Source organism: Entelurus aequoreus, linkage group LG07 (assembly GCF_033978785.1).
Source record: "Entelurus aequoreus isolate RoL-2023_Sb linkage group LG07, RoL_Eaeq_v1.1, whole genome shotgun sequence".
NCBI lineage: Eukaryota > Metazoa > Chordata > Actinopteri > Syngnathiformes > Syngnathidae > Entelurus > Entelurus aequoreus.
The window spans coordinates 71,762,764-71,790,218 of record NC_084737.1 but is presented as its reverse complement, the minus strand read 5'-3'; the positions used below and the strand labels follow the sequence as shown (position 1 = coordinate 71,790,218).

The 27,455-nt window shown below is 41.1% G+C and overlaps 1 protein-coding gene across 2 annotated transcripts; it reads right to left on the bottom strand.

The window, feature by feature from the left end:
• Positions 1-6,596: 6,596 nt before the first annotated feature.
• tmem51a (transmembrane protein 51a) lies at positions 6,597-27,206 on the bottom strand. Of its 2 annotated transcripts, none has more exons than XM_062054425.1 (3): positions 26,720-27,206; positions 11,532-11,984; positions 6,597-7,608 (listed from the first exon to the last, which is right to left on the bottom strand). In XM_062054425.1, exons 2-3 carry the CDS (start codon positions 11,939-11,941, stop codon positions 7,239-7,241), a joined length of 780 nt encoding a protein of 259 aa, XP_061910409.1. In that variant the 5' UTR covers positions 11,942-11,984; positions 26,720-27,206; the 3' UTR covers positions 6,597-7,238. The 2 variants fall into 2 exon arrangements, with proteins under 2 accessions (XP_061910409.1, XP_061910408.1); XM_062054424.1 differs by having other exon boundaries at positions 26,991-27,206.
• Positions 27,207-27,455: the final 249 nt, after the last annotated feature.

Below are 27,455 nucleotides of genomic sequence, written 5' to 3'. Positions count from 1 at the left end.
TCTCTGTTGGTCATCTTAAATACAAAAAAAAAAAAAAAAAAAAGTCTATAGTGACAGTCGAAGTCTACTCCGCTGCTTTCTTAGCTCAACTGCTATTGCCATGACGACCGTGACAAGGCCTTCAGCCTTTCCCAAGCGTACTTGCATTGTGCTCTTCTTTACCTCCTCCTCTACAAGATGCTGTTGTTTAGTCGTAGTGACGAGTGAGGTAGGGGCAGCCTTTGAAAGAGATAATTTGAAAGGTCTTCCACGAAGTGGGCAAAAAAAAAAAAGAAAAGTATTTGATCCATAAAAATAAAAAAACTATGTTGAAATGTGATTATTGGTGCAGCATTAAAGGCCTACTGAAATGATTTTTTTTTTATTTAAACGGGGATAGCAGATCCATTCTATGTGTCATACTTGATCATTTCGCGATATTGCCATATTTTTGCTGAAAGGATTTAGTAGACAACATCGACGATAAAGTTCGCAACTTTTGGTCGCTGATAAAAAAAGCCTTGCCTGTACTGGAAGTAGCGTGACGTCGCAGGTTGAAAGGCTTCTCACATTTCCCCATTGTTTACACCAGCAGCGAGAGAGATTCGGACCGAGAAAGCGACGATTACCCCATTAATTTGAGCGAGGATGAACGATTCGTGGATGAGGAACGTGAGAGTGAAGGACTAGAGTGCAGTGCAGGACGTTATCTTTTTTCGCTCTGACCGTAACTTAGGTACAAGCTGGCTCATTGGATTCCACACTTTGTCCTTTTTCTATTGTGGATAACGGATTTGTATTTTAAACCACCTTGGATACTATATCCTCTTGAAAATGAGAGTCGAGAACACGAAATGGACATTCACAGTGACTTTTATCTCCACGACAATACATCGGTGAAGCACTTTAGCTACGGAGCTAGCGTGATAGCATCGTGCTTAAATGCAGATAGAAACAAAATAAATAAGCCCCTGACTGGAAGGATAGACAGCAGATCAACAATACTACTATCAGGAGACACCGAACCAAACTCTGGACCTGTAACCACACGGTAATACTATGCCGCCTGTCGAAGCCTAGCAATGCTGTTGCTAACGACGCCATTGAAGCTAACTTAGCTACAGGACTTCGTCAGAGCTATGATAAAAACATTAGCGCTCCACCTACGCCAGCCCTCATCTGCTCATCAACACCCGTGCTCACCTGCGTTCCAGCGATCGACGGCACGACAAAGTACTTCACCGGATCATCGATGCGGTCGGCGGTTAGCGTCGGATAGCGCATCTGCTACCCTCAAAGTCCTCCTGGTTGTGTTGCTGCAGCCAGCCGCTAATACACCGATCCCACCTACAGCCACCTACAAATTGCAAAAGATTCACCAACACAGATGTCCAGAATACTGTGGAATTTTGCGATGAAAACAGAGCTGTTTGTATTGAAATAAAATGTGTCCGAATACTCCCGTTTCAACCATTGACGTCACACGCATACGTCATCATACATAGACGTTTTCAACCGGAAGTTCCCCGGGAAATTTAAAATTGCACTTTATAAGTTAACCCGGCCGTATTGGCATGTGTTGCAATGTTAAGATTTCATCATTGATATATAAACTATCAGACTGCGTGGTCGGTAGTAGTGGGTTTCAGTAGGCCTTTAAGTGTCGGCACTTGATGCATGTAAACCCACATTGCTGAACAATACACAGTGCATCTGGAAAGTATTCAGAGCGCTTCACTTTTTCCACATTTATCACAAAATGGAATACATTAATTTTTGTCCTCAAAATTCTACAGACAATACCCTATAACAGGGGTCCCAAAACTTTTTGACTCGGGGGGCCTCATTGGGTTAAAAAGATTTGGGCGGGGCCGGGCTGTGTGTGTGTGTGTGTGTGTATATATATGTAATTTATAAGTCACACTGGAGTATAAGTCGCATTTTTGGGGGAAATGTATTTGATAAAACCCAACACCAAGAATAGACATTTGAAAGGCAATTTAAAATAAATAAAGAATAGTGAAAAATAGGCTGAATAAGTGTACGTTATATGACGCATAAATAACCAACTGAGAACGTGCCTGGTATGTTAACGTAACATATTATGGTAAGAGTCATTCAAATAACTATAACATATAGAACATGCTATACGTTTACCAAACAATCTGTCACTCCTAATCGCTAAATCCCATGAAATCTTATACGTCTACAGGACTGTCTCAGAAAATTAGAATATTGTGATACAGTTCTTTATTTTCTGTAATGCAATTAAAAAAACAAAAATGTCATACATTCTGGATTCATTACACATCAACTGAAATATTGCAAGCCTTTTATTATTTTAATATTACTGATTATGGCATGCAGCTTAAGAAAACTAAAAAAGCACTACATGCTTCCATCTGTTGAAAAGCTCTATGGAGATGATGATTCCATTTTCCAACATGATCTGGCACTTTCCCACAGTGCCAAAACCACCAGTAACTGGTGTACTGACCATGGCATTACTGTCCTCGATTGGCTTGCCAACTCCCCTGACCTGAACCCTTTAGAGAACTTGTGGGGTATTGTGAAGAAGAAGCTGAAATACACCAGACCCAATAATGCAAATGAGCTAAAGGCCGCTATTAAAGCATCCTGGGCATCCATATCACCTCAGCAATGCCACAGGCTGATTGCCTCCATGCCACGGCGCATTGGTGCAGTAATCCGTGCAAAAGGATTCCCAACCAAGTACTGAGTGCATTAATTGACATGTTCAAATGTTTGATTTTGTTTTGCTGTTATAAAACCTTTTTTTTTTTTACTTGGTCTGAGGAAATATTCAAATTTTTTGAGATGGGATTTTTGAGTTCTCTTAAACTGTATGCCATAATCAGCAATATTAAAATAATAAAAGGCTTGCAATATTTCAGTTGATGTGTAATGAATCCAGAATGTATGACATTTTTGTTTTTTTTAATTGCATTACAGAAAATAAAGAACTATCGCAATATTCTAATTTTCTGAGACAGTCCTGTAGTCTCTTACGTGAATGAGCTAAATAATACTATTTGATATTTTACGGTAATGTGTTAATAATTTCACACATAAGTCGCTCCTGAGTATAAGTCGACTTATAGTCCGAAAAATACGGTAGTTTCCGGATGCACTATGGCTAACGAAGACTGATTTGATCAATTTATGTAACCAAAGTTCCTAGAAACTGCCTATAAATCCGACGAACAAAGGGGACTATTGTCACAAGAATGTGGTTGCATCTGACATGAAAAATACTACATGTCCTAAACATTAGGACCCAGCATCCTTCAGTCGGTTATATAGTTTGGAACATCATCTAGGTTCTGTCAGATTGGTTGCTTTAGTCCACACCTGCGTTCAATTTCTGTGTTTACGTCTGACCAAACAAACTCGCTCATTTGCTCGTACAAAAAGTTCACAAACACATCACCGACAGTTTCATTTTGTATAACGATTACGGTACGTAAACAATTTGAAGACCACACCGTGGTGCGAGTAGAACAGACTAAGGCTGCGTTCGGTACTCTGATCCGGACCAAATATTGAAAGAAAACTTCACCTAAGTCAGTGTTTCCCACACATTCATTTATTTGTGGCGGCCCGCCACGAAAGAATTACGTCCGCCACAAATAAAAATTAAAAAATTTAAAAAAATATATATATTTTTTTGTCCTGTCCAGCTTCTCAGGCAAATCATATAGTTGATGTAGATGCCTATATAGGCTGTTCAGATTTACTTTACAAAAAAGAAGTGTAGGATACTTCTCTTGTTGCCTTATTTGTATTTGACCACTACTGTTTTCTGTTTATTTGTTACTGACGGTGGCAGGACACCTCTGGCTCTGTTTCACTTTATGTTGCTGGTAAATAATGGTTGTAGTAATAGGCTAAAGTTAAATGATTTAGTATGCACTAATTAAAGGGGCAGAGCTTTAAGAGACATTTTAGCTTTTATATTTTATAAGATATATTTTTTGTAAGAACCACAATTAATAAATATATTTCAGTGAATAACTTATTGTTCAAATCTGTATATAAATATGTACATAAAGTGTTGTAATTATATTGTAAAATGGATGGATGGACGTTTAAAACAAAACTGTTATTAATTAGTAAGTATACATTTTTTGAGCCTTTTTAGAGAAAATCATATCATTGTAGTAAATTATGCAAATTACTCGAAGATGTCATGGTGACCACGCCCATAGCCACGCCCCCACCGCCACAGGTCTCTTGGCAGTTTATGGGTAACACTAAGTGTTTATATTGCTAATTTTTAGACAGCACTTCCAACTTGTTTTCTTTTACATAAACATTTCTGCAACTTTTGCTGTAATTCTTACACTCGCACGTGTCTTTGGTGCGTGGAGTGTTGACATTTCAGCTCAAGTTTTACTTGCAAATGGACCGAAACCATTGTCTGAAGTGGTCTTGGTCCACTTTTTTTGGTGCACATAAAGATTTGGAAGATTATGTTCACCCAAACCATACTGGCAGAGCGAATGCACCAGGAATGGTTTTATCTGAACCGAACACGAGAAGTGTGTGAATGATGCCTTTGTCCTGTGTTGAGATGTCAAACACTGTTGCTAACAAACAAATCCAAATATAAGCCCGTGTTTTGACTAGGGATGTGCCAATCCATCAGTATAGTCAGATTTTCAAGAAAAAGTATGTGATCACCATTGCCGATCTGGCGAACACTATCTATTTTTAGTCCCCCAGCTGACAAGCTGCTAGCAGCTAATTAGGTGTCTCCATACACAGCATGGAGCCACTCTAATTGAATTAAAATTACCTCTTTTACAGCAAATAAACGGCATTTCTTAGTATTAAGCACAAAACCCAAAACCAGTGAAGTTGGCACGTTGTGTAATTCGTAAATAAAACAGAATACAATGATTTGCAAATCCTTTTCAACTTATATTCAATTGAATAGACTGCCAAGACTCCCAAACCTGTATGAACCTTTCAGCATTAATGGTGCCTTCACAGATGTGTAAGTCACCCATGCCTTGGGCACTAATACACCCCCATACCATCACAGATGCTGGCTTTTCAACTTTGCGCCTACAACAATCCGGATGGTTCTATTCCTCTTTGACGTCCACAGTTTCCAAAAACCATTTGAAATGTGGACTCGTCAGACCACAGAACACTTTTCCACTTTGCATCAGTCCATCTTAGATGAGTTCAGGCCCAGCGAAGCCGGCAGCGTTCCTGGGTGTTGTTGATAAATGGCTTTCGCTTTGCATAGTAGAGTTTTAACTTGCACTTACAGATGTAGCGACCAACTGTAGTTACTGACAGTGGTTTTCTGAAGTGTTCCTGAGCCCATGTGGATATATCCTTTACACACTGATGTTTGTTTTTGATGCAGTACCGCCTGAGGGACCGAAGGTCCGTAATATCATTGCTTACATGCAGTGATTTCTACAGATTCTGTGAACCTTTTGATGATATTACGGACCGTAGATGGTGAAATCTCTGAATTCCTTGCAATAGCTCATTGAGAAATGTTGTTCTTAAACGCACTTGTTCACAAAGTGGTGACCCTCACCCCATCCTTGTTTGTGAATGACTGAGCATTTCATGGAAGCTGCTTTTATACCCAATCATGGCACCCACCTGTTCCCAATTAGCCTGTTCACCTGTGGGATGTTCCAAATAAGTGTTTGATGAGCATTCCTCAACTTTCTCAGTCTTTTTTGTCACTTGTGCCAGCTTTTTTGAAACATGTTGCAGCCATGAAATTTCAATTGAGCTAATATTTGCAAAAAATATACGTTTTCCAGTTTGAGCGTTAAGTATCTTGTCTTTGCAGTCTATTCAATTGAATATAGGTTGAAAAGGATTTGCAAATCATTGCATTTTGATTTCATTTATGATTTACACAACGGGCCAACTTCGCTGGTTTTGGGGTTTTGTATTAATATCACTGGAGGACCAGGCTAATCAGGGTTACACACCGAAAGCAAGCAGGAGCAGGCATGCTAATAGCCGAGCTAACCGGTAAGATAGATTTAAACACCAAGAAATAAGTGCTTAGTAAGGTTTAAGAAGTGTAGATAAAACCACGTTAGTGTAGAAAAAAGGTAGATATTAACATGAAATTAACATGTAGATCACTAAGAGTTAGAGAGAGGATAATGTTAAATGCTGGTGTGTTAGCATTGTCACAGTCAGTACACGACACGTAGAAGGCGGGGGGATCGATCTATAAATTGGTGATTGATTCCAATGGTACTATCTTTATATGAATCGGTCGACATTTTTTTTTTTTTTTTAATATTTTGTTGTTGTTTTTGTTAATGTTAAACTGTGGGAATGTTTTCCTGGACACAGGAAGAGTTTGAGTGCAAAAAACAAAGGATTTAAATGGAGTAGTAGACAGTAGTTTCGATATTGTGTTGACATTGTTAAACTGTCAATAGCACTCATGATAAATACAATGAAAAATCGGAATCTGCCGACCTCACCCATTGTTGATCGGTAACTGAATTGGCAGAACGAAATCAGATCAGAACATCCTTAGTTTTGACTAAAACCTGCTATTTTGTTTTTAGCACACATGTCCATCCTCTTACAACAGAGTGTATTTTGGGGCTGTAAGCCATCTTTTTTTAATGTTGTTGCAGGTGTTTCAGGGGATTACCATCACGACGTCATAAAATAGTACAGTTCCAGCACAATATATCGTTTTTAACTTATAGAATAATTTACTGTGAGAGCACATTCCCCGAAGTCAATTATTCCAGAGGGTAAAGAATTGTACGTCTTAGGTAATGGAGTGTGTGAGAGATAAGCAGCTGGTTGAACAGAAGCCAAGTTGTTTTAAAAGCAACAATGTCACAGACAGTCAAGGAGTGTGTGTGTGTGTGTGTGTGTGTGTAATGGTGGTGGATGGAGTCAAGGCTGCTGAGAATAATGAATGCACTATCACCCACTCTGCTGCTTGTAGTTCAACAGCTTCTTCTCGTCCTCTTGTGTCGAGAAATAGGTCTCATGATGTCCGCCACCATCACCGTGCGTGTGACTTACGTAACCAACTATGAAGTCGCTTTGGCATCCAAGGAGATATTTGGTCTATGCTTCTGTTCCAATGCGTTCCAGTTTTTAGAAGTATACTTTTCTGTATGTCAGTTCTTTGAAATGATGGAGCATGACAGAAGGTATTCGATATCCAGGAGGCTCCATGAGTGATGACGGTAGTTTCTAAGGACGAATCAGCATAAACCTTAAAGGGGAGGCACCTTGTCCTCGTACTGTGGCGGTGGGGTGAGCGGCTCTATACTGATCCCAGTGGCCGGCGGAGAACTCGGCATCTTCTCTGATTTAATCCTGCGGATCTTGATGGGGAGGAGCTTGCGGCCACTTTTGCCGTGTTTGCGGTTGGATGCGGCAGCGGTCGCGGGGACGGAGGTGGGGCCAGGAGGGGATCCAGTGACCTCAAATTCGTACTGCACGCCGTCGACTTGTACCAAGTCGTCGTAGGAGGGGAGCTGGGAGGAGCTGGGCTGAAGGTTGCTCTGGCGGACGGGGTACTGGCCGCTGCCTACCACCTCCTCGTAGGTGGGCACGGCAAACCGCTGGGCGTCTTCCACGGGCCTGCACACGGGCAATAAAACAAATGCTCATTATGCCTAAACAGAACAAAATAATATCATATAACCAACAATCTACGTAAAGGCACTGATTACATAAATTGTTGGGTTTTACAGTTTTACTCATCAGTTCTGTCAGTTTTAGTTACGACACACATGGCCAAAAATATACACTGGAACCTTGACTTCCAAACCTCTCATTGTACCAACTTTTCCTTTTTACTAACCACAGGCTTATTAACAATATGCTTTGGTGTACGAACCTTGTCTATGTGCACCAATGTTTCCTTCACCCATTATGTTATTTTGTGACCAGCAGCATATCTATTGTAGGCGGGCCGACTGATCTCCGATGGGTCTCATTTAGTCAGCAGAGTTCTGCTGTTTGCTACTGTGCTACGTTGTGTGATTATTAAGTCTTTTAGCCTTTTCACAAAATGTTTCTAGTTTTGCTAGCTCAATGTGAGTCCAAAGAATCAATCAATCAAAAGTTTATTGATATAGTCCTTAAGTGTCTCAAAGGGCTGCACAAGCTACAACAACATAATCGGCTCAGATCCCACATCAGGGTATGCAACGGACAAGCGACGTGTGGTTTGAAACATTCAGGAAGTATCCACAGCATTGTTGACACTGCCACCCCCCACAGGCAAAGATTAACAGACAAGGTAAAGTTGATTTTATTTATTTATTCCCTAAACATTGTAGCAACCTGGCTGTTAAATTTACGGCTAGTGGCAGTGTCTGTGCGTGTCGGCAGGGCAGCTGAAAATGAGGACATTTCAGATAATTGTTGTCGTTTTGACTTAGTTATGAAAGTTGATCCATCACCCTCCTTGTTATGTTTGTTTGATATACAGTACTGTATCACGCTTTATGTTGTGTTCAAAATAGGGCTGGGCGATATATCGAATATACTCGATATATCGCGGGTTTGTCTCTGTGCGATATAGAAAATGACTATATCACGAGTATTCGAGTATACGTTCTCACTAGGGGTGTAACGGTACGTGTATTTGTATTGAACTGTTTCGGTACGGGGGTTCAGGTTCGGTTCGGAGGTGTACCGAACGAGTTTCCACACGAACATATGAAGTAGCTAAAGTCTTAACAAGCTGCTCTGCTTTCTGCCTCTGTCTCCTACACAGCACCCAGCATTGTCCCACCCACAGAACCATCTGATTGGTTACAACCATAGCGGTAACAGCCAATCAGCAGTGCGTATTCAGAGCGGTAACAGCCAATCAGCAGTGCGTATTCAGAGCGCATGGAGTCAGTGCTTCTGCGGTGGGCTTAGCAGATAGGTGTTTAGCAGGTGAGCATCAGGCAGCGGACTCTCCCCAAATTAAAATAAACACCTCTCAGTCAACTACTAGTAACATCACTATGAGCCTGTTGACGTTCTAGAAACTTAAACGGCAGCTCAGCTCGCTCGCAGTCCTGGCTTGAGGTGAGGGCTGATTAGCTTTTAGCGTAACGTTAGCTCATTTTGCATTGTGTGTGTTTGTGTGTGTGTTAGCTCATTGTGCGGTGTGTGTGTGTGTGTAATCATTAGTAATGCAGCAGCCTAGTTTTGAATGGCAGGGTCCCTGCTATCACATGTTGATAAAAACATAAAATTTACATAATAAAAATCAACTACAGGCTTCCCAAATTCTGTAATAAATTAAGCATGATGAGTTGACTTGAAACTGTTTAATGTTGCACTTTTTATATGTAGAAGAAAAGTTTTGTCATTTTATTTAATCTGAGCAACAACTTGAGGCAGTTTAATGTTGATTAACATGGGCAGAATTATTATAGTGTTCCCAATGTTAACAGGATAAAGCCATTGTTTACAAATTTGGTAAATAAATAACCAAAAAATGTATATTTTGTTGTTTTCTTACTGTACCGAAAATGAACCGAACCGTGACCTCTAAACCGAGGTAGGTACCGAACCGAAAACTTTTGTGTACCGTTACACCCCTAGTTCTCACGCAGTTGTTTTTAGCTGCGGGCATGACACTACAGGGGTTTCTCACTCTTTCTTGTATCTCCTTCTCGCAGAGACATAAAACAAGCGCACCTTCTTACATACGTCACATACTGTCGCGCGTGCAACGTCATACGCCCTTGCGGAGCAGAGAGGAATGTACCATAGGTAACGTTAGCTGTGGCAACTAACTTCTGTGGCGGGTGCTAGCGGAGCGAGTGGTAATATGAGGGAGAGAAGGTGCAAATCTGGTAACAAATGGAGGAAGAAGAATTAATTCCCAAGAAAAATCATCTGCCGGTGGTTTGGCTTCAAGCGGGAAGATGTTGAACAGTAATATGTCAAGTATGCGGCAAAAGCGTTGCTACAAAAAGTAGCAGCACTACTAATGTGTACCATCATTTGAAAAGTCACCCTCTAGAGAATGAAGAGTGCTTGAGACTCCGCATGTCAACATCTCGGCTGGTGCCACACCCAACAAAATGCCGAAGCAACCTGCACATCAACACCATTTCCACATCAACACCGTATGAAAAAAATAGTCAAAAACAGGACATAACGTCCGCAGTAACCTACCACATAGCGAAGGACATACACTATTTGATTTCCTATTATGCAGCTAATTTTTATTTGACAGTTTTTGAAAGATCTTGTGTGACATCATGCACAAAAGTGCACTTTATTTGTTTTAAACTATTGAAGTGGCGTTCTGTACAAAAAGTGCACTTTAATTTAGTGTTGTTTTGATATGTCATCTTAGTGACATCATGCACAAAAGTGCACTAATAGCTTGTTTTAAAATGTCTCTGACAATCTTGCACTTTCTGTTTTGAAATGACATGAACGTTTGTGCCTTCTATAAAAAACATTTATAGAAAAATGACGAGACAGGCTTTGTACTAGAGCGAATTTGAATTGTGAAAAGACTCAATATTTCTAGAAAATTATGGCAGAGCAGACATTTTGCACAGTTAGGGAGCATTTCCTCTCCAGTGGCACACACGGAAGGGGACGGGAAAGGGGTGGGAGAGTCTCTCTATTGCTGTCAGCTGCTTGTTAATACAAGTGGATTTTCTATCCATTCCATTGTATAGCGCTTGTCCCTCTATTTTACTTTTCTAAATGTTTATTTTGTCTAGCGCTTGTCCCTCTATTTTACTTTTCTAAATTGTGGTAGCAATGTGGTTGTTAAGGTTAAAGGTTTTTGTGATTTCTGATCGGCTTCTGTGTGTACGTGTGATGACAGGGCAGCCAATACAGCACAGTTCTGTTGTTATTAATTAATGGTGATCCATCACCTTCTTGTTATGTTTGTTTGATATATGGTACTGTATAGCAGGGGTCCCCAACCTTTGTTGCACCACGGACCGGTTTAATGTAGGCGTTATTTTCAGGTACCGGCTTTCCACTTGTGCCAGATAAATACAGCAAAAATAAGTGCATGAAAACTACAACTCACTATAACACTGAATTAGTGGGAGCCCTGGGCTTGTTTCTTTGCAATGAGATGCAGATGGAAATCGGTCTTTGGTTAAAATCTGTCACATTTATATTTCATATATTCCGCTCGAATGCAGCTGAGATAGGCTCCAGCACCCCCCGCGACTCCAAAAGTGACAAGCGGTAGAAAATGGATGGATGATGGTGCTGTATAGCACTTTGTATTGTGTTCAACGTGTACACAGCTTCACCACAACAAGGACTTTTGACAAAGCTGGAACCCATTATTCATATTTACACTGTTTCTAATGGAGAACTCTGCTTCACTATACAAACTTTTCCATTTACAAACCCTCTTTAAGCACCAATTAAGTTAGTTGCAGTTCCACCGTACCAGCTTGACTCAAACCGTAAACGCGTCACAAAAAGCAGAAGCAGCGAGCGCTTATCACAGCGTTGTATTTTAATGTCTTCATCATGTTTAACCATTAAAAAAACATGGGTCAACTTACATTTCTGCATCTCTGTTCTCCCTGGTGGTCATTCCTCTTTGGTTCTGGGCCTCCTGCAGCCTCTGCTGCTCCCGCTGCCTGTTCCTCATCCCCAGACACAAGGACAGCAGCAGCATGACCACCCCCGAGCCCACCAGGACAAAAGCCACAGAGGAAGCTTTACTTTTTCTGGATCCAGAAGGATCACCTTGTCCTCCACCGGCAGTGTTGTTACTATTCGATGTGGTTTCTGCAGGGACTATGCTCCACACGATCATCACAATGCCAAGAGCCACCAGTCCGACACCCAGGGCGCAAAGTGCATACTGAGAACCGGAGTTTCCACTGTTCTCATTACTGCTGTTATTGTTGTTGTTGTTGTTGTTGTCATTGCTGCGGGGGCTGGATTGTCCATCCGCAGTAGAACGCATCTTGAAAGTCACTCCAACTCAGAAGCTCCAAAGGGGTCAAAAACTACAGGGAGAAACACAATTCCATTGTTAGAGCTGTCTGGAGAGGCTGGTTAAAACAATTAACATCATATATAAAAGTATGAGGAAACAAGTTGCACCCGCCTACACGCTTGCACTTAACGGGAATTCAAACTCAGTTTTCAGAGCAAGACTCATAAAATGAAGTGACGTAAAAAGCCACAGGGTTGTCTTCAAAAAGGCGTGGGATGAAAAGTCAAAGATTTACAGAAAAAGTCACTCATTTTCCAACGTGAAGACAAAATTAACTACACATGGACAGCTTCATCTCCTGTCAAGTGAAACACACTAACATCTGTACAATCCTTTGCTAAAATACATCTGAGGGATGTAGCGATATTACAATTCTATATCACAATTATCATGACCAAAATTATCACGGTTATCAGTGTTGTTCAATGTGCTCAAAAAGTACTCATACACACTAAAATCTTTTGACCCAGTTTTTTTCTTAAATAACTAACATACATAGACACACCAACTATTTTGCATGTTTTGCGTTTATTTTGCTTTACTGATAGTGTTTTAGTCCAAGTATTTTATCTGTTTTAATCGCTAAGCTTTAATGGTCTTAAATATTGGTTTATACTGTAGCACTTTAAGATATGTTTGAATTAAAAAAATGCAACAAATAAAATATATCATTTTGATTTAGAGGCCTACTGAAACCCACTACTACCGACCACGCAGTCTGATAGTTTATATATCAATGATGAAATCTTAACATTGCAACACATGCCAATACGGCCGGGTTAATTTATAAAGTGCAATTTTAAATTTCCCGCTAAACTTCCGGTTAAAAACGCCTTTGGATGATGATGTATGCGCGTGAAGTAGCCGGTAGAACAGTAGTATGGCTCCCCCATTGAAGTCAATACAAAGTAGCTCTGTTTTCATCTCATATTCGACAGTATTCTGGACATCTGTGTTGGTGAATCTGTTGCAATTTGTTCATTGCATTATGGAGAAAGAAGCTGAGCAAGCAAAGAGGAAGGTTGTCGGTGCGAAGCGGAAGACTTTTGACCTCGATACACAGAACTGGGACAACACAGACTCTTACCAGGATCACTTTGATTTGGATACACAGACGCAGACGTGCTACTGTGAGTATGCAGCTGCGCTTCCAAACGTTTGATCGCTTGCCCGTACGTGCAGTACACGTACGTAACTTTGTGTAAATATATAAGCTTTATGAACCTTGGGTTAGGTGAACGGTCCTTTGGGCTGAGTGATTGTGTGTGTTGTGCAGGTGTTTGAATTGTATTGGCGGGTTGTATGGACGGGAGCTAGGAGCTAGGAGCTAGCATAACAAACACGTAGGTGTTTTTATGCGGGATTCATTTGTGGCATATTAAATATAAGCCTGGTTGTGTTGTGGCTAATAGAGTATATATATATGTCTTGTGTTTATTTACTATTGTAGTCATTCCCAGCTGAATATCAGGTCCCACCCGCCTCTCACAGCATCTTCCCTATCTGAATCGCTTCCACTCCCCACTAGTCCTTCACTTCCACTTTCGTCATCCACAAATCTTTCATCCTCGCTCAAATTAATGGGGAAATAGTCGCTTTCTCGGTCCGAATCGCTCTCACTTCTGGCCGCCATCACTGTAAACAATAGAGAACTTTTCGGAAATGTTCAACCGACTACGTCACGCTACTTCCGGTAGGGGCAAGGCTTTTTTTTTGTCAGATACCAAAAGTTGCGATCTTTATCGTCGTTTTTCTATACTAAATCCTTTCAGCAAAAATATGGCAATATCGCGAAATTATCAAGTATGACACATAGAATAGATCTGCTATCCCCGTTTAAATAAAAAAATTCCATTTCAGTAGGCCTTTAATATTTCTGGCGGGTATTGTGGCAACTCTGTTCTGTCCTTGAACGCACCGTAAAAAACGCCTTCTTGTTTAAATAGTATAGTATAGAACGATCACTGTGGTCTGAGAGATCCCAGCTTTTAGGTTCAATGTGCATAATTGAATAGCTTAGTTGTTTAGACAGTAATGTGTCCATATAAGTTTAGATTGGGGTATGTCGTTTCTTAAAGGAGAAAGACGTTAATGTCTCTTGTTTTCATGTTAGCATTTAAGCTACCGAGCTGGAGCCAGTACGTCCGAGAGGTTCTCAAAGTGCAGTTATCAATCACGGTTTTTCCATCATTTTAATTTAAAATGGTAATATTAAAGGCCTACTGAAATGAGATTTTCTTATTTAAACGGGGATAGCAGGTCCATTCTATGTGTCATACTTGATCATTTCGCGATATTGCCATATTTTTGCTGAAAGGATTTAGTAGAGAACATCGACGATAAAGTTCGCAACTTTTGGTCGCTGATAAAAAAGCCTTGCCTGTACCGGAAGTAGCGTGACGTCACAGGTTGTGGAGCTCCTCGCATCTGCACATTGTTTACAATCATGTCCACCAGCAGCGAGAGCGATTCGGACCGAGAAAGCGACGATTACCCCATTAATTTGAGCGAGGATGAAAGATTTGTGGATGAGGAAAGTGAGAGTGAAGGATTAGAGGGCAGTGGAAGTGATTCAGATAGGGAAGATGCTGTGAGAGGCGGGTGGGACCTGATATTCAGCTGGGAATGACTAAAACAGTAAATAAACAAAAGACATATATATACTCTATTAGCCACAACACAACCAGGTTTATATCTAATATGCCACAAATTAATCCCGCATAACAAACACCTCCCCCCTCCCGTCCATATAACCCACCAATACAAATCAAACACCCGCACAACACACTCAATCCCACAGCCCAAAGTACCGTTCACCTCCCCAAAGTTCATACAGCACATATATTTCCCCAAAGTTACGTACGTGACATGCACATAGCGGCACGCACGTACGGGCAAGCGATCAAATGTTTGGAAGCCGCAGCTGCGTACTCACGGTAGCGCGTATCCAACTCAAAGTCCTCCTGGTAAGAGTCTCCGTTGTCCCAGTTCTCCACAGGCCAATGGTAAAGCTTGACTGTCATATTTCGGGAATGTAAACAATGAAAGACTGGCTACGTGTTTGTGTTGCTGCAGCCGGCCGCTAATACACCGCTTCCCACCTACAGCTTTCTTCTTTGCTGTCTTCATTGTTCATTAAACAAATTGCAAAAGATTCACCAACACAGATGTCCAGAATAATGTGGAATTTTGCGATGGAAACAGACGACTTAATAGCTGGCCACAATGGTGTCCCAAAATATCCGCTACAATCCGTGACGTCACGCGCAAACGTCATCATACCGAGACGTTTTCAGCAGGATATTTCGCGGGAAATTTAAAATTGCACTTTACTAATCTAACCCGGCCGTATTGGCATGTGTTGCAATGTTAACATTTCATCATTGATATATAAACTATCAGACTGCGTGGTCGGTAGTAGTGGGTTTCATTAGGCCTTTAACGATCAGGAGTTTTACCGCAGTTATCATTAATTATGTTTAGCATTATATGCTTATTACATCCACCAGATTGATATAGCAATTTTATTTTTTAGGGTCATAGTATAGGACTACTGTATGTCAACCACTACATAATGAATACAGAGGGAAATAAAACAATCAGAGGTAAAAAAAAGTGACTGTCTATGAGAAATGGCAACATGCATGTGCATATATGAGCCAGTCTGCCCAACAATAAGAGGATAGAGAAAACAAAAGGAACTTAGTGACTACAACTTTAAAAGACAATGACGTACTCACCCAAAGCCCTTTGGGTAAAACTTTACCATGTATGGAGATATCCGATGATACTTGGAACGAATACGTCACTAGCTACTCAAATCCTAAACAGCTCATTTGGAGGAAGTATTAAAGAAGGCAAGATTATTTTATAAGTATCTCGGCCATGCCTTCATGGTTTGATTTCACATTTTCAGGACTTATGAGAATCCCAAATCCACAAAAAAGGTACCAATAAGTAACACAAGTTGTTTTTGCCTAACAGGACCCCTCTTAAGTGCTGATTGGTCTGTGTGGGGCTGCACGAGTGCTGCGAGCAACTTGGAGGCTGCGGGTCATTGAGGGGAAACATAAATCCAAACAAGCACTGTGAATTTGTGAAGCAGGTCATAAACCACTGCCTTGGGAAACTGGACCACATGGCAGTTTTCCCGATATTATAACAAGCCTTAAAACACCTTGGAGATGACAAATGCCTTGCTGAGTAAGCTGAAAGTGAATGTTCTGCAATGGAAATGTATGTCTCCAGACCTGAACTCAATTTAGTAGCTGTGGTGAGGTGAATCCTCTAACGGAAGTTGGAGGAGCGCCAGGTATCTAACATCCACTAGCCCTGATAAATGGAATAGGAATATAAAAACAACCCGTGCAGCTCTGGATGAATTCCATGCCCTAGACGATCAGGGTCCCATGGTACCATCACTAAATATTCACGATTCCACTGGATATACTCGGCTGTCACATTAATTGGCAGCTGTAAATTCATTTAAATGACATAAGCAAGGAAACTTTTGGACACAATGCTGTACTCCCTTGGGTTGCAAGCTAAGTTATAAGTTAGGGGCGGCATGGCGTAGTGGGTAGAGCACCCGTGTCAGAAACCTGAGGGTTGCAGGTTCGCTCCCAGCCTCTTACCATGCCGTTGTGTCCTTGGGCAGGACACTTCACCCTTGCCCCCGGTGCCACACACACCGGTGAATGAATGTTGAATGAATGATAGGTGGTGGTCGGAGGGGCCGTAGGCGCAAATTGGCAGCCACGCTTCCGTCAGTCTACCCCAGGGCAGCTGTGGCTACGAAAGTAGCTTACCACCACCAGTTGTGAATAAATGATGGGTTTTTAACATGTAAAGCGACTTTGGGTACTTAGAAAAGCGCTATATAAATCCCAGGTATTATTATTATTATTATTATTATTCAGACAATAAAGGCTGTGACTTGAGTTGTTTTAAAAATAAATCTACACTGCTATAGAAGCTGTACACTGACTATGTTTTATTAAAGTTTTCATTTGTATAGTATTGTTCCTTGAGAAGATACATCAAGTGGATGCTGAAATGTTTAATCTCCGGAATGTACATAGGAAGTTTGAAGTCTGGCCTAACTGATGAACCCCAGCACACCAAGATGCACTATTCTGATGCACTACAAGACATTTGTGGCAACTATTCTGTCATGGGTTGTTAGAGGCAATTTAAATTATATAAATTTGTCTGACGATAAGATATTTTTATACTATCATCATACTGTGATAATGCATGTTGATCACACATCCTAGCTGTGTCTCGCAAGTTTGACAACAACAACAACAACTGCAACCTCAACGCAATGTAGCGTCCTCCTCGTCTCCTTGCCTCCTTGTCCTTGAGTGCAGCTTCTAAATCACTAATCCTTCAAAGTGGCAAATATCACTGGAAGACTAGACAAGAGGAATAACTAAATATTTTACACTACACACCATAGAAGGGTACAAAAAAGCATGGCTAACCGCTAAGCTAGAACTCCTGAATGTAAACGAGGTGGGCGGATCGATACAAATATCAACAGTAACGATACCAAGTATAGTATTTGTTAATGGCCAATACAACAGTGATAAGATCTATGTTTTTTATGATCACACAATTGTTTTTGTTGTTGTTTATAAACTCAGAAGAATAAGCCAATAGTAGTTTTTGCTTTTGTTCACTTATTTTGCACTACTGACTTTATCGTAAATAATGTAATAAAATCAAATAAATAGTTGATATAACAACAATAATATTAATTGATATTGTTACATCCTGTGTTTTTGTCGGATTACAGTTGTGACCAAAACGGGAATTTTTTAATTACCCAGAAAATTCTAATTAAAGAAGAACATATGACAAATACTGCCCATGTAACTACTTGGTATTGGATTGATACCCAAATTTCTAGTATCGCCCAAAAATAATGTAAAGTATCCAGACAAAAGAAAAATAAGTGTTTATTTCACAATTAACAGAAGTGTAAATAGAACTGTATGTTACAACCGAGAATAATCAGATATTAACAGTAAAGTAGATTAATATTCGTTTTAAGAAAATAATACAACTGGAAATTATTTAATATGTTGTCGGCATATGTCAGCAGCTAAATTAAGAGCTTTGGTCACCTGTTTTGAAATGGTTACATATGCCAAAAATATATATTTTGATAGGTATCTTTACCGCACGAGCCTGCAATATATGTTGCGATATATTGTAGATTGTAGGCCATATCACCCATCCCTAGTGTGGGGTAAGAGTTTTTGGCACACTCTTAAACTGTCTTGACACTTGTCCACGTTTGTGTGGGGTTCTCAAACTGAACACAACAAAAATCATGATTTTATGCAAAAAAAAAAAAAAAAACTGATAATGCGATGCTATTGGATAAAACAAAATAAGCCAGCTGAATGTGCCTAGCGAACGTGCGATAAAAAGCCCACAATCTCCCACCCCATCCTTTACCTGTGAAGATTGGAAGTTAGCCATGAAATACAAACATACTGTGTGTGGCTCTTATGACATTATAAACTTTGTGGTTACTAAAGATGGGCCTAAAGTCTTATTGCCTAAAAGCCTAAATGTGGGCCCTATGTGGGCTCTGTACCGAGGATGTCGTTGTGGCTTGTACAGCCCTTTGAGACACTTGTGATTTAGGGCTATATAAATAAACATTGATTGATTGACATTGATTGAAAAGCAAATAGTGTTAATTAAACCCATGCAAATACATTAAAATGGTGTGTTATTGTTTGTGCTATTGCGCTGTCTTTTGGGCGAGTTCACCCACTACAGGTGCAGCTTGGTGAATGTCTGCAAGTGTTTCCTGCTGCTTGAAGCTTTTAAACCAGAAGTAGGAATGCCGTTCTGTCTTCTAATTGTCCACAGCGTTTTTACACGTATGGATTCTTCAAACAACGTACGTAAGTTTTACAGAATAACTAAAACAATTCTTACTTACTAAACGTCCCATGTGTGATGTCTGTAGGAGTGTCTTCCTGCATACTTGTACGTGCTATTGTTATGTAATCACGCTAGCGTCTTTAACTGATATGCTAACACATTTATGAGTGTTAGTACCTTACAACGGCATTCCGTTACTATCGTTCCAGTTTTAAAAATTCCTCAATAAATTCATATAGACATCACCATGGGGGTATTGAAACTGTTTAGCTGATTGGAGAGCTAGTTTCTGCAGTTCGTGGGTTCATAACAATGACTTCTGTTTTGTTTGATCATTCATTTTCCTGCCTTGTTACAGACTCAGTTTGGAAACAATTAAGGTATGGAAATAAACATTCAGAAAATAATTCTTTAGATACAACTCATTTCACAACGTATATATCTACGGCTTATAGTCGTAGGTAATATATGGAAAAAAAACATGTTCTTCCCTAAACTTTAGTGGGTGCGGCTTGAATACTGGTGTGATCTATAGTCTGGAAAATGCAGCACTGTATTGCAGCCTCTTGCGATAACAATATATGCCACAATATATTATTTGGTACGCATAGGATAACAAAATTATTTCAAAATGGGTGACTGCCAGTTAAAGTGAGGCGGCGCAGCTGGAAGACATATTATTTACAAGTCTAAGATTATATTTTGTAAATATTTATTAATAGTTTTGTGTTAAATATTCACAATTACACTTTAAAAATATTTGTATGCCACCAGTGTTAATGACAGCAGTTTTTAATGTAGTTTTAGTCTGTCTTTTGACGAAAATATATTTTAGTTTTAATCTACCCTTCGTCACAAAATTATGCAACATTTTAGTCAGCTCAAATCACAGTAAATTTAGTCGTCTAAAATCTACCTATCCACCAATCCATCTTCTTCAGCTTATCCGTAGTTGGGTTGAGGGGGCAGCAGCCTAAGTAGGGAAACACAGACTTTCCTCTCCCCAGCTACTTCATCCAGCTCTTCCCAGGCCAGCTGGGAGACATAATCTCTCCACCGTGTCCTGGGTCTTCCCCGTGGACTCCTACCGGTCGGACGCGCCCTAAACACCTCCCCAGGGAGGCGTTCGAGAGAGGCATTCGGACCAGATGCCCGAACCACCTCATTTGGCTCCTCTCGATGTGGAGGAGCAGCGGCTTTACTCTGAGCTTCTCTCAAATAACAGAGCTTCTCACCTTACACCTGGAACTGAGTAGCGAGGGCAGAATAATTAATGTATTGACAGTTCAGTGTGAAAGCCCATGTGTTTATTTTGCAATTAAGTAAACTAAGTCTCAAAGGAATACAACCTGCGGAGGCACTTTCTGACGAAACATTTACATTTCGATGTCCGGCCCACGAGCTCTAGAACCTTTGAAACGGCAGCCCTCTTCATTATGTACGGTAGTTAAATAGCCCTGCTGTATGCCAATGTCAAATAAGGAAAATTTAGCACAAGAAATTAAAGACACAGTCACCCGTTGCTACATTGCGCTTCAAATATCACGACTTCACCATATCATAGATTTTTTTAAAGCATATTCTACATGTTGTTTGCCTTGATTATGTGTTAAATTAAGTTTTCTGTATTACAGAGCTGTATTTCTCTTATGTTCTATTGTTATCTTGTGGCAATTGATAAAAATATTCACCAAGTGAAACTTCCGTTTCTGCGTTGATGGGTGAACATCGCCATTGACAACAGCCGGCTAATCTTGGTGCTACTGTATCTTTACCGCAACAATCAAGTTGACCAACTTTTGGCAGAACTACTTTTTGCCTTACGCTGTGATTGGAAACTCACTTGGGAGCCCGAAGTAAGTATCCAATCACAAGTTGCGAAAACAGAAAGCCACAGAAAACTCACCGGTACTCACAAAGAAGGAGAGCAACATGTTGATTACGTTGCAGACGTATATTTGCAAAGCCATTTTCAAGAAGGATACTTAAGAGAAAGTACATCTTGTGAGACGAGGTCAGCCGACACCGGAAGTTATCCCTGCGGTGAAATGGTTTCCCCGCGACTTTCACACGAATCAACCGACTACGACCAACTACCGACTACGAGCGGTACCACTGGCTTATACGGCGGCGAATGGGTGCTACAAATTGTGAGTTCAAATATGTTATTTCTTAATTTTTTCATGTTTCATTTGTTTTACACAATTTTTTTAATTGTTGACAGTACCACGTAAGATATGTTTTAATGGCCGAAGCGGGTTTATTGAATGTTAAATGTGCCGAAAAATAGACCATTTTGTTCACTGTTGAGGGGTTCCAATGCTCAGTTGTGTGCAAGTGGGTTTCAGTATAGTATCTCCAGCCAAGTCCATGTGGTGACATAAATTACGGCGACTAAGTAAGACATCACTGAAGGCCTAGGTGAGAAACGCACGGCCCGCCACTGACAAACTCTGAATCGAATCGTAAACAAATCGTTACACCCCTTGTATTTCCAAATTCCCAGCAGTCTCACCACATTCTACAGAGGCACTATAGAGAGCCTACTGACCAACTGCATCTCAGTCTGGACTGGAGCCTGCAGTGCCTCAGACTGGAAGTCTCTGCAGAGAGCGGTGAGGACAGCGGAAAAGATCATCAGGACTCCTCTTCCTCTTATCCAGGAGATCGCAAAAAGCCGCTGCCTGACCAGGGCTCAGAAAATCTGCAGAGACTCCTCTCACCCCCACCAAGGACTGTTTTCACTGCTGGACTCTAGAAAGAGGTTCCGCAGCCTCCGTAGCAGAACCTCCAGGTTCTGTAAGAGCTTCTTCCCTCAGGCCGTAAGACTCTTGAGCGCATCAAAATAATCCCCTCAATTCCCCCCAAAAATGGATTAACTCGCTGGAATATAAAGACAATATAACATACATCCATAAACGTGGATGCATATGCAAAAGTGCAATATATTTATCTGTACAGTAATCTATTTATTTATATCTGCACCTTATTGCTCTTTTATCCTGCACTACAACGAGCTAATGCAACGGAATTTTGTTCTTATCTGTACTGTAACGTTCAAATTTGAATGACAATAAAAGGAAGTCTAAGTCTAAGTCTAGTCTAGTGTGAATTTAAGAATAAATACGAAGGTCCTGGGTTCCATCCTGCGCTCGGGATCTTTCTGTGTGGAGTTTGCATGTCCTCCCCGTGACTGCGTGGGTTCCCTCCGGGTACTCCGGCTTCCTCCCACCTCCAAAGACATGCACCAGGGGATAGTTGATTGGCAACACTAAATTGGCCCTAGTGTGTGAATGTGAGTGTGAATGTTGTCTGTCTGTCTATCTGTGTTGGCCCTGTGATGAGGTGGCGACTTGTTCAGGGTGTACCCCGCTTTCCGCCTGATTGCAGCTGAGATAGGCTCCAGCACCCCCCGTGACCCCAAAAGGGATAAGCGGTAGAAAATGGATGGATGGATGGATGCTCCAAATGTAACTCATGGAAGTTATGATAATACATCACAGGACAAAATGCATTACAATTTGACTGCAGTGTCCTATAAAAAGGACTTTTTTCTCAAGATCATAATGTTTTCTGGAAAATATGACTTTTTTCTCAAAAAAAATTAACCATGTACTTGAACTCATTTTTTGTCTTTTCAATGTGGCCTTAACACTCTTTTGTAGACGTCGACAAACATCTTAATTTGTAGTACATTTTGGGTGAATTCAGTATGCCCGAATACCCACGAGCAGCAGCAGTCCCGAATACGAGAAATCATGTCACAGCAATAATAAGCAGCAATAAACTAATAAGATTGAGAAAAAAAGAAAAGAAAAAAAGTTTAATCTAATGCTGTGTTTTTCAACCTTTTTTGAGCCAAGGCACATTTTTTGCGTTTAAAAAAAACTGGAGGCACACCACCAGCTGACCTCATTAAAAAACTAAACTCAGTTGACAGTAAAAAGTCGTTGTCGCAATTGTTGGATATGACTTTAAACCATAACCAAGCATGCACCACTATAGCTCTTGTCTCACATCACGCCCTGACTTATTTGGAGTTTATTGCTGTTTTCCTGTGTGTAGTGTTTTAGTTCTTGTCTTGCGCTCCTATTTTGGTGGCTTTTCTTCTTTTTTTGGTATTTTCCTGTAGCAGTTTCATGTCTTCCTTTGAGCGATATTTCCCACATCTACTTTGTTTTGGCAATCAAGAATAATTCAGTTGTTTTTATCCTTCTTTGTGGGGACATTGTTGATTGTATAGTATATATCTGATAGTATATATCTGTATCATGAATCAATTTAAGAGGACCCCGACTTCAAAAAGTTGAAAAACTTATTCGGGTGTTACCATTTAGTGGTCAATTGTACGGAATATGTACTTCACTGTGCAACCTACTAATAAAAGTCTCAATCAGTCATGTCATGTTCGGATGCACTTTGTGGACGCCGTCTTTGCGCCACAGTAAGTCTTTGCTGTCGTCCAGCATTCTGTTTTTGTTTACTTTGTAGCCAGTTCAGTCTTAGTTTCGTTCTGCATAGCCTTCCCTAAGCTTCAATGCCTTTTCTTAGCGGCACTCGCCTTTTGTTTATTTTTTATTTAAGCATTAGACACCTTTTTACCTGCACGCTGCCTCCCGCTGTTTACGACATCTACAAAGCAATTAGCTACCGGCTGCCACCTACTGATATGGAAGAGTAGTACACGGTTACTCTGCCGAGCTCTAGACAGCACCGACACTTAACAACAACACATCATTTGCGGAACTATAATTACTGGTTTGCAAACAATATTTTTAACCCAAATAGGTGAAATTAGATAATCTCCCACGGCACACCAGACTGTATCTCACGGCACAGTGGTTGAAAAACACTGGTGTAATGAATGCCACAGAACTACATTACTAAGTTTTCACTTCTCCTCAAATGTATAACTTACTGCAATACTTTGCTGGTAGGGTATCACAGTCCCCTTTTAGACCAAAGGCATACAATATTGTGCTAATTTGTGAAATATGAAGGGATATTTCTGGAGTCTGCACACATGCCATGACCTGCTTGGAAGGACAAACAGTAGAGATGGTGATATAAGCACCTCCTGGTACCCTAGCACCTCCAAAACCCTCAAATCTAAACTCCAAACATCCCAGAACAAGCTAGTCAGATTACTTTTAGACCTCCACCCCAGATCACACCTCACTCCTACCCACTTCTCCAAAGTGGGCTGGCTCAGGGTGGAGGACAGAGTAAAACAACTTGCACTGAGCCTAGTCTATAAAATCCGCTACACCTCCCTGATACCGAAGTACATGTCAAACTACTTCCTTAACGTAAATGACCGCCATAACCACAACACCAGGGGGAGCTCCACTAACCACGTTAAACCCAGATTCCGATCTAACAAAGGTCTTAACTCATTCTCTTTTTATGCCACATCAATGTGGAATGCGCTTCCAACAGGTGTAAAAGAAAGGGCATCTCTATCCTCCTTCAAAACCGCAATAAAAGTACACCTCCAGGCAACTTCAACCCTAAACTAACACCCTCACCGGATTGTAAATAATCAAATGTAAATAATCAAATGTAGATACTTTTTTTATGCTTTCTGATCTCTCTCTCTCTCTATGTCCACTACTTGCTGTACATATCCTACCAAGTCAGACCTACACTGTTTCAATGTCCAAATGTGAAAAGGCTAGACGACGGCAACTCATTTCTTGTCGGGATCCCCAGAGAGAACAACCAGAAGCTGCAGTACATACAAAATAGTGCTGCTAGGATCCTGATGAGAGTGCGGAAACACGGCCACATCACACCGGTTCTCAAATCCCTTCACTGGCTTCCTGTTCCACTCAAGATTTAATACAAAGTATCCCTACTAACTTACCAGTGCCTCCATGGAAATGCCCCCCTCTACCTCAAAGAACTGCTCACCCCCAAATCCTCCACACGACACCTCCGCTCCGGACAGGCTAACCTCCTCCAACCTCCGAAGACAAAGCTCCGAACCATGGGAGACCGGGCTTTCTGCTCCGCCGCTCCCAGTCTGTGGAACGCTCTCCCTGACCACCTGAGGGCACCACAGACTGTGGATGCTTTTAAAAAAGGCTTAAAAACCCTCCATCCATGCATCCATTTTCTACGGCTTATCCCTTTCGGGGTCGCGGGGGGTGCTGGAGCCTATCTCAGCTGCAATCGGCCGGAATGCGGGGGTACACCCTGGACGAGTCGCCACCTCATCACAGGGCCAACAAAGATAGACAGACAACATTCACACGCTAAGGCCAATTTAGTGTTGCCAATCAACCTATCCCCAGGTGCGTGTCTTTGGAGGTGGGAGGAAGCCGAGAGTACCCGGAGGGAACCCACGCAGTCACGGGGAGAACATGCAAACTCCCGAGCGCAGGATCGAACCCAGGACCTTCGTATTGTGAGGCAGACGCACTAACCCCTGTATCACCGTGCTGCCCGCTTAAAAACCCTTCTTTTTTAAAAAGCCTTTTGTTACATGTATGTGTGCTAGTTCGAGCTATTAGGTTGGGAGAGTGGCCGTGCCAGCAACCTGAGGGTTCCTGGTTCAATCCCCACCTTCTACCAAACTGGTCACGTCCGTTGTGTCCTTGAGCAAGACACTTCACCCTTGCTCCTGATGGGTCGTGGTTAGGGTCTTGCTTGGCAGCTCCCGCCATCAGTGTGTGAATGGGTGAATGTGGAAATAGTGTCAAAGCGCTTTGAGTACCTTGAAGGTAGAAAAGCGCTATACAAGTACAACCCCATTTACCATTTACCATGACTGAAGTGATGATAACAACCAAACGATCCCCCCCACATCCCGGATTGTAAATAATGTAAATAATTCAATGTATATACTCTGATGATTATCTTGTGTGATGACTGTATTATGATGATAGTATATATCTGATAGTATATATCTGTATCATGAATCAATTTAAGTGGACCCCGACTTCAAAAAGTTGAAAAACTTATTCGGGTGTTACCATTTAGTGGTCAATTGTACGGAATATGTACTTCACTGTGCAACCTACTAATAAAAGTCTCAATCAGTCATGTCATGTTCGGATGCACTTTGTGGACGCCGTCTTTGCGCCACAGTAAGTCTTTGCTGTCGTCCAGCATTCTGTTTTTGTTTACTTTGTAGCCAGTTCAGTTTTAGTTTCGTTCTACATAGCCTCCCCTAAGCTTCAATGCCTTTTCTTAGCGGCACTCGCCTTTTGTTTATTTTTGGTTTAAGCATTGAACACCTTTTTACTTGCACGCTGCCTCCCGCTGTTTACGACATCTACAAAGCAATTAGCTACCGGCTGCCACCTACTGATATGGAAGAGTATTACACGGTTACTCCGCCGAGCTCTAGACAGCACCGACACTCAACAACAACAACACATCATTTGCAGACTATAATTACTGTTTTGCAAAAAATATTTTTTACCCAAATAGGTGAAATTAGATAATTTCCCACGGCACACCAGACTGTATCTCACGGCACACTAGTGAGAATGCCACAGAACTACATTACTAAGTTTTCACTTCTCCTCAAATGTATAACTTACTGCAATACTTGGTATGGCATCACAGTCCCCTTTTAGACCAAAGGCATACAATATTGTGCTAATTTGTGAAATGTGAGGGGATATTTCTGGAGTCTGCACACATGCCATGACCTGCTTGGAGGGACAAACAGTAGAGATGGTGAAAGAAGAATGAATGGTATGAGCCACCATTATTACTGACAGCTGAGTAAAAGATCATAACAAACGAGTCACACCTACTCGCCATGTAAAAGCTACAATGCAAGGACTTTTTATTCATTTGGAAGAAGAAAAAAAACAAACTACTTACTGTATGGCGTCAAACGAGTCGCGTTTATCTCCCCATTGTAACACATCACACTTCACATCCGCTTGTTCGTCAGAAGTTTCACGATTAAGTGGTAAAATAAAACGCTCCGTTCAGCAAGAAAAGACACACCTTTTTAACACATTTACTCCACTAAACGTCGCGACACTCCCTGAGGAGGCAGAAAAGTTCAGGGGAAAAAAAGGGGTCGGCGTCTAACTTTTGGAAAAGATGACTAAAAAAAACGGCTGAAGCGGTCGTTGTGTGCACTTACTTCCCCGTTAAAGTGTCGCCAACGCCGCCACAAAGGATGCCGTTGGCCGCCAAATGGAGACGACGCCGAAAGAAATCATCCACGGGACAAAGTGAAGAAAAACGAGGGCGCAGCTCTGCTCTGAATTAGACGGATCCCAAAAGAGAGACGATCGGAGAGGAGGAGGTTACTTCCACTTCACAGTTAACCCTTTGGTGACCGCGCGTTAGCTTACTTCCTCATATACAGGGGCGTCTGTTTACTCAACTGCAGAGAGGACGTGGCATTGACAAAGGATAAGGCGTTTATGAGTGCGAGGACACATATTTATTATAACTTTAAAAAAAAAAATATATATATTATTACTATTGTATTTGTTGTATTTTAAAGGAAAACATTTAAAGGCCTACTGAAATTATTTTTTTTTATTTAAACGGGGATAGCATATCCATTTTATGTGTCATACTTGATCATTTCGCGATATTG